Below are 7,500 nucleotides of genomic sequence, written 5' to 3'. Positions count from 1 at the left end.
TTTCCTGAGTTCTTCACTGACTGATGACAGAAGAGGACACAAATGATCTGGAGACACCTGCAGACAGATAGACAGGTAAACAGACAGACAGGTAGACAGGTAGACAGGTAGACAGTAGTACTCCTGTGTACCTGAGTGTTCTTCATCATCTTCAGATCCTCCAACCTGCTGCTGATCTGAAACTGATGCTGGTTACTAATGGCTGCCTGCAGACAGAGAGACAGACAGGTGAACAGACAGCTAGAGAGACAGACAGGCTGAGAAACAGACTGGTAGACAGACAGACAGGTAGAGAGACAGACAGGTACCTGGGCTTTGATGTGGACCCTGGTTCTGCTCGTCTCTCTCTGGACCTCCTCCATGAACCTCAGTTGGACTTTCAGGCTGCAGAGTTTCTCCTCCAGACGAGTCGACGCCTCCTTCACCTGCAGGATGTTCGTTCAGGTGAGCAGTGACATCATCCGTTAGACATCATCATACTCTCAGAGGTCAAAGGTCAGACCTGCTGTAGGCTCCTGGACTGCAGCGCCTGCAGCTCGGAGCAGATGGACTCCTCGGCAGCGCTGATCCGCTTGATGTCCTCCTTCAGCCTCCTCTGGACCGCCATCACCTCCTGGGGGGAAAAGTCTCCTCCCTCACTGAACAGCCTGGGGGAGGAGCACAGGGAAGAGGAGCACAGGAAGGAGCACAGGGAAGGAGGAGCACAGGGAAAGAGTGTGAGGGTGCTTAGTGAGGACCAGTCCACCTGCAGCAGGTGTGTTTACCTGGAGGAGGTGTGTTTACCTGGAGCAGGTGTATTTACCTAGAGGAGGTGTGTTTACCTGGAGGAGGTGTGTTTACCTGGAGCAGGTGTATTTACCTAGAGGAGGTGTGTTTACCTGGAGGAGGTGTATTTACCTGGAGGAGGTGTATTTACCTGGAGGAGGTGTATTTACCTGAAAGAGGTGTATTTGCCTGGAGGAGGTGTGTTTACCTGGAGGAGGTGTGTTTACCTGGAGGAGGTGTGTTTACCTGGAGCAGGTGTATTTACCTAGAGGAGGTGTGTTTACCTGGAGGAGGTGTATTTACCTGGAGGAGGTGTATTTACCTGAAAGAGGTGTATTTGCCTGGAGGAGGTGTGTTTACCTGGAGGAGGTGTGTTTACCTGGAGGAGGTGTATTTACCTGAAAGAGGTGTATTTGCCTGGAGGAGGTGTGTTTACCTGGAGGAGGTGTATTTACCTGAAAGAGGTGTATTTGCCTGGAGGAGGTGTGTTTACCTGGAGGAGGTGTATTTACCTGGAGGAGGTGTATTTACCTGGAGGAGGTGTGTTTACCTGGAAGAGGTGTATTTACCTAGAGGAGGTGTGTTTACCTGGAGGAGGTGTATTTACATGGAGGAGGTGTATTTACCTGGCGGAGGTGTATTTACCTGGCGGAGGTCAGCAGCTGCTCCGTCCGTCTCCGGGCCTCCATCAGCTGCGTCCTCAGCGTCTGTCTGAAGACGCTCTCACAGCGCTGGGTGTCTTTGATATGTTGGTCCACACAGTCCTGCAGGGCGGAGGTAACGGCCTCCACACTGCAGACACACACACATACCTGTGGTCAGAGCTCCTCCCTCAGGTGCAGGCGGTCAGCTGATTGGTCGGTGTTACCGTTGGCTGCTGTCCGCCGTCTGGACATCGTCCTCCATGTTGGACAGGGTGGCGCGGAACTCCTGGTTCCTCCTGCTGAGGGAGGCCTGCAGCTCCTGAAGCTCTGTCCCGCAGGAGGTCACCGCCCCCGACACCTCATCACAGTGCAGGAGGAGGAGCTTCTGGTGGAGCTGCAGCTCAGCTGCACAACACAACACGACACAATAAAAAACATCACAATAAAAACCAACACTACACGACACAATATAATATATGTACGATACCCAGGCGGGGCAGGTAGATGTGTGTGTGTCTGTCTGTATGTGTATGTGTGTCTGTGTGTGTGTGTGTGTGTGTGTGTGTGTGTGTGTGTGTGTGTGTGTGTGTGTGTGTGTGTGTGTGTGTGTGTGTGTGTGTGTGTGTGTGTGTGTGTGTGTGTGTGGGTGTGTCTGTGTGTGTGTGTGTGTGTGTGTGTGTGTGTGTGTGTGTGTGTGTGTGTGTGTGTGTGTGTATGTGTGTCTGTGTGTGTGTGTGTGTGTGTGTGTGTGTGTCTGTGTGTCTGTGTGTGTGTGTGTGTGTGTGTGTGTGTATGTGTATCTGTGTGTCTGTGTGTGTGTATGTGTGTGTATGTGTGTGTCTGTGTGTGTGTGTGTGTGTGTGTGTGTGTGTGTTTGTGTGTGTGTGTGTGTGTGTGTGTATGTGTGTGTCTGTGTGTGTGTGTGTGTGTGTGTGTGTCTGTGTGTCTGTGTGTGAGTGTGTGTGTGTGTGTGTGTGTGTGTGTGTGTGTGTGTGTGTGTGTGTGAATGTGTGTGTGTGTGTGTGTGTGTGTGTGTGTCTGTGTTTGTGTGTGTGTGTGTTTGTGTGTGTGTGTGTGTGTGTGTCTGTGTGTGTGTGTCTGTGTTTGTGTGTGTTGTGTGTGTGTGTGTGTGTGTGTGTGTGTCTGTGTGTGTGTGTGTGTGTGTGTGTCTGTGTGTGTGTATGTGTGTCTGTGTGTGTGTGCGTGTGTGTGTGTGTGTGTGTGTGTGTGTGTGTGTGTGTGTGTGTGTGTGTGTGTGTGTGTGTGTGTGTGTGTGTGTGTGTGTGTGTGTGTGTGTGTGTGTGTGTGTGTGTGTGTGTGTGTGTGTGTGTGTGTGTGTGTGTGTGTGTGTGTGTGTGTGTGTGTGTGTGTGTGTGTGTCTGTGTGTGTGTGTGTGTGTCTGTGTGTGTGTGAGTGTGTGTGTGTGTGTGTGTGTGTGTGTGTGTGTGTGTGTGTGTGTGTGTGTGTGTGTGTGTGTGTGTGTGTGTGTGTGTGTGTGTGTGTGTGTGTGTGTGTGTGTCTGTGTTTGTGTGTGTGTGTGTGTGTGTGTGGTACCCAGGCGGGGCAGGTAGATGTGTCTCTCTATGTGTTGTGGGTTCAGCTGCTGCAGGTGGACTTCCTGCTGCCGACACACCGCCTCCTTCCTGTCTGTCACCATGGCAACACCTGAGGTGAGGACGTCATGGAAACGCTGCTCCAAGTGTTCCACAAACAGAGTGCGGGTCCTGCACACCAAACACACACCATCAGGTCATGCTGCATTGTGGGGACCTGAGAGAGTTTTACACTGAAGGACCTCAAAGTGTGCAAAGACAGAAGTGTGTGTGTACCTGCTCAGTGTGTGTGTTAGCAAGTCCACAGGAAACAGACTCAGGTGTGTTTCCTGCTGCAGGTCGGGGGCGGGGCATCTGAAGACGGGGCCAGTGTAAACCACACCCTTTAATGATGTTATGGTGACAAAGCTGCTGATGTCATAGATCTCCAGCAGGGCAGACTCTGCCTGAACACACACACACACACACACACACACACACACACACACACACACACACACACACACACACACACACACACACACACACATCTGTATTTTCTTGACCAATCAGAAGCAGAATTGATTGTCAATCACTCATCACCTTCACCTCAGTCAGCCAGTGGTGGGCGGGCTCTGCGTCCTCTTGACACCTGATTGGTTGTTGTCGCTCTGCTTCCTGTGTTTCAGCGGCCCCGATGGCTTCTACACAAACAGACACACTGGTCAGACTCGGTTCCAGTCTCCGACCCGGGTCCTGGCTCGGGGGGGACGGTAGGTGGAGGTACTGCAGCTCCTCTGGACTCTGAGGACAGAAAGAGGACGTCACAGTGTTTACATCTCAGATCATTAAAGTTTGAATTACTGTGTGTGAGAGGTGTGGTTGCCCAGGTTACCGGTTGGTAGGTGGGGCTGAGGCGGAAGAAGGAGCTCAGACTGCTTCTGTAGGAGAGGAGGTCGTCCACGAGGAGAGACGGGAGACGATCCAGCACCTCCCACTGGTCAGAGACACACTGTCTGCAGCTACACACACACACACACACACACACACACACACACACACACACACACACACACACACAGTAAGTTAGGACTCTCCATCTTTTTAGCATTAACGTTAGCATTAGCATTAGTGGGACCTGTGCTGGACGTCCTGCAGGTAGAGGACAGTTTCGTCCAGAGATGTCTTCAGAGCGTCCTCACTGCTCTCCTGACGGAGTCGCCCCAGCAGGTTGTCCAGACGCACCTGTTTACCCTGACAACACAACAGCAAAGCATCATGGGAGAGAAGACCTGCAGACAGATGCTCCCTGGCCCCGCCCCCACCCTGACCATGTGACCTGAGACTCACCTGCACGTGCTCGTGCTGTGAGTGCCGCAGCTCGTCCAGGTGTCGCTGCACTTCTTCTTCTGTCCTCTCTAACCTGCGGCAGTGCGTCTCCCATAGCAACACTGCTGCTCGCATCACAACAAACACACACCTGCTCAGACCAAGAGCGTGATGGGCTGCAGAGTCATTGCACACCTGCAGACAGACAGACAGGTGGAGGTGTTAGAGAGGTGGAAGTATTAGACAGGTGGTGTTAGACAGGTGTTAGACAGGTGTTAGACAAGTGGAGGTGTTAGACAGGTGTTAGAGAGGTGTTAGACAGGTGGAGGTGTTAGAGAGGTGTTAGAGAGGTGTTAGACAGGTGGAGGTGTTAGACAGGTGTTAGACGGGTGGAGGTGTTAGACAGGTGTTAGACAAGTGGAGGTGTTAGACAGGTGTTAGACGGGTGGAGGTGTTAGACAGGTGTTAGACAAGTGGAGGTGTTAGACAGGTGTTAGAGAGGTGTTAGACAGGTGGAGGTGTTAGACAGGTGTTAGACAGGTGTTAGACAGGTGTTAGACAGGTGTTAGACAGGTGGAGGTGTTAGACAGGTGTTAGACAGGTGGAGGTGTTAGACAGGTGTTAGACAGGTGTTAGACAGGTGGAGGTGTTAGACAGGTGTTAGAGAGGTGTTAGACAGGTGTTAGAGAGGTGTTAGACAAGTGGAGGTGTTAGACAGGTGTTAGAGAGGTGTTAGACAGGTGGAGGTGTTAGACAGGTGTTAGACAGGTTTTAGACAAGTGGAGGTGTTAGACAAGTGGAGGTGTTAAACAGGTGTTAGACAAGTGGAGGTGTTAGACAGGTGTTAGACAAGTGGAGGTGTTAGACAGGTGTTAGACAAGTGGAGGTGTTAGACAGGTGTTAGAGAGGTGTTAGACAGGTGGAGGTGTTAGACAGGTGTTAGACAGGTGTTAGACAGGTGGAGGTGTTAGACAGGTGTTAGACAGGTGGAGGTGTTAGACAGGTGTTAGACAGGTGTTAGACAGGTGGAGGTGTTAGACAGGTGTTAGACAGGTGTTAGACAGGTGGAGGTGTTAGGTAGGTGGAAGTATTAGACAGGTGGAGGTGTTAGACAGGTGTTAGACAGGTGGAGGTGTTAGACAGGTGTTAGACAAGTGGAGGTGTTAGACAGGTGTTAGAGAGGTGTTAGACAGGTGGAGGTGTTAGACAGGTGGAGGTGTTAGGCAGGTGGAAGTATTAGACAGGTGGAGGTGTTAGACAGGTGTTAGACAGGTGGAGGTGTTAGACAGGTGTTAGACAAGTGGAGGTGTTAGACAGGTGTTAGAGAGGTGTTAGACAGGTGGAGGTGTTAGACAGGTGTTAGACAAGTGGAGGTGTTAGACAGGTGTTAGAGAGGTGTTAGACAGGTGGAGGTGTTAGACAGGTGTTAGACAAGTGGAGGTGTTAGACAGGTGTTAGAGAGGTGTTAGACAGGTGGAGGTGTTAGACAGGTGTTAGACAGGTGTTAGACAGGTGGAGGTGTTAGGCAGGTGGAAGTATTAGACAAGTGGAGGTGTTAGACAGGTGGTGTTAGACTGGTGTCTGTGACTGACGTCTAAAGCAGCCAATCGCTGTTCGTCGTGAGTCTGACGTTGTCCAATCAGAGTGAGCATCTGCGAGCGGACGATGTCATCCACTTCTTCCTCAGACAGCTGCAGTGCTGTCAGCGCCTCCTGCAGGAGAACAGGGGAAACACACACCTGTGGATGTGGAGGATGTTCGTTGCTATGGTGACACAGCAGGGCCGTTCAAACAGCGACAGACCTGATCACAGAACATCAGGTGTGTTACAGGTGAAACAGGAAGTCAGGTGATTCACCAAAACACCACCATCATATATCTGAAACCACTTCCTGTTTGAACACATCCTGACACACGCGGCTTCCTGGGGGCCGCGGGCCACAGTTTGAACAGCCCCGCCCCACATGAAACAAACGTCACACACCTGAGCAGGTACGTCAGACTGATCATGTTACCTTCTGGAGCTCCGCCTCCTCCAGGAGACGCTGCCACCTTAACTCAGAACGACATTGCAGCTGATGGAGGAGGTCGGCATGGAAACACTCTGAACACACACACACACACACACACACACACACACAGCTGATCCATTAAAATGATTTGTTGTCATGGCAACAACTTTGTGTCTTATCGTCATGGTGGATGCCATCGATTCACCGTGACGTCATCGATCACAGACGACGCTCACAAACCTTCTGCTCTTTATTTACTCGGCTCTGCTTTCTGATTGGACGCTGCCACAGACTTCACATGACTCAGACGTGAACAGGTGACATCACTGCACTCACCGATCTGCTGATTGACGGCCGTCAGCTGCTCAAACCAATCAGAGACCAGGGTGGCGGAGCAGGTGGGCGGGATCAGAGAGCTTAAACACAGAGAGAATGTGATTGGATGACCAGAACAGGGGTGGAGCCTGTAGAAGCTGATACAGACTGATTCGCCAATGATCCGATTATTATTATTATTACCAGATGTTCATAATGATGTCACAACGTCGTTCTGTCAGAGTCTCAGTCTGCAGCTGCTGCTGCTCGTCATCCTCATCTTCACCACTGCACACACTCCTGCAACACACACACACCTGGACCTGAACCTGATCCTGGACCTGGATCTGATCCTGAACCTGGACCTGGACCTGGACCTGATCCTGAACCTGGACCTGGACCTGATCCTGGACCTGGACCTGGACCTGGATCTGATCCTGAACCTGGACCTGGACCTGATCCTGGACCTGGATCTGATCCTGAACCTGGACCTGGACCTGATCCTGAACCTGGACCTGGACCTGGATCTGGTTCTACTCCTGGTACTGGACCAGATGCTAGACCTGATTCTGATGACCCGGTTCAGTGTGAACCCGTCCCACCTGAACTGGTCCAGGACCTGGTGGACTCTGGAACTCCTCCAGAGACTCAGGCGGTCCTCCCACACCCGGCGGAGGAGAGACTCCTGCTGCAGGTTCTCCTCCTGGAGGAGCAGTAGGAGACGAGCAGAGCAGCGACGGTTCGCCAGCAGAGACTGATTCAGCATCTGAGACACCGAGAGGTCAGAGGTCATAGAGGACAGAGGTCAGAGAGGTCAGAGGTCAGAGAGGTCAGAGAGATCAGAGGTCAGAGTTCAGTCAGAGAGTTACCATGGCCTCAGTGTGGATCAGTCTGTAGACGTCA

At 51.8% G+C, this 7,500-nt stretch overlaps 1 protein-coding gene across 1 annotated transcript in view; it reads right to left on the bottom strand.

The window, feature by feature from the left end:
• Positions 1–7,363, bottom strand: part of LOC138637081 (coiled-coil domain-containing protein 180-like) — a gene marked incomplete at its 5' end in the record, with an annotated part of 14,372 nt that extends 7,009 nt beyond the window's left edge. The window contains 17 exons of the mRNA XM_069725550.1: positions 1–57; positions 132–206; positions 309–425; positions 503–647; positions 1,411–1,557; positions 1,634–1,814; positions 2,964–3,133; positions 3,239–3,408; positions 3,551–3,745; positions 3,837–3,963; positions 4,080–4,195; positions 4,292–4,465; positions 5,863–5,982; positions 6,286–6,374; positions 6,619–6,698; positions 6,802–6,897; positions 7,200–7,363. The exon at positions 1–57 is cut by the window's left edge and continues 27 nt beyond it. Coding sequence (XP_069581651.1) covers positions 1–57; positions 132–206; positions 309–425; positions 503–647; positions 1,411–1,557; positions 1,634–1,814; positions 2,964–3,133; positions 3,239–3,408; positions 3,551–3,745; positions 3,837–3,963; positions 4,080–4,195; positions 4,292–4,465; positions 5,863–5,982; positions 6,286–6,374; positions 6,619–6,698; positions 6,802–6,897; positions 7,200–7,363 — 2,223 coding nt within the window. The remainder of the gene's footprint in view (positions 58–131; positions 207–308; positions 426–502; positions 648–1,410; positions 1,558–1,633; positions 1,815–2,963; positions 3,134–3,238; positions 3,409–3,550; positions 3,746–3,836; positions 3,964–4,079; positions 4,196–4,291; positions 4,466–5,862; positions 5,983–6,285; positions 6,375–6,618; positions 6,699–6,801; positions 6,898–7,199) is intronic.
• Between the last annotated feature and the right edge of the window lie 137 nt (positions 7,364–7,500).

This window comes from Brachyistius frenatus, unplaced genomic scaffold (genome assembly GCF_029030835.1).
Source record: "Brachyistius frenatus isolate BFR_SWC_R1_liver_20210118 unplaced genomic scaffold, ASM2903083v1 Contig_429, whole genome shotgun sequence".
NCBI lineage: Eukaryota > Metazoa > Chordata > Actinopteri > Embiotocidae > Brachyistius > Brachyistius frenatus.
The sequence above is the reverse complement of the archived record's forward strand: the minus strand, read 5'-3'. Positions and strand labels throughout refer to the sequence as shown.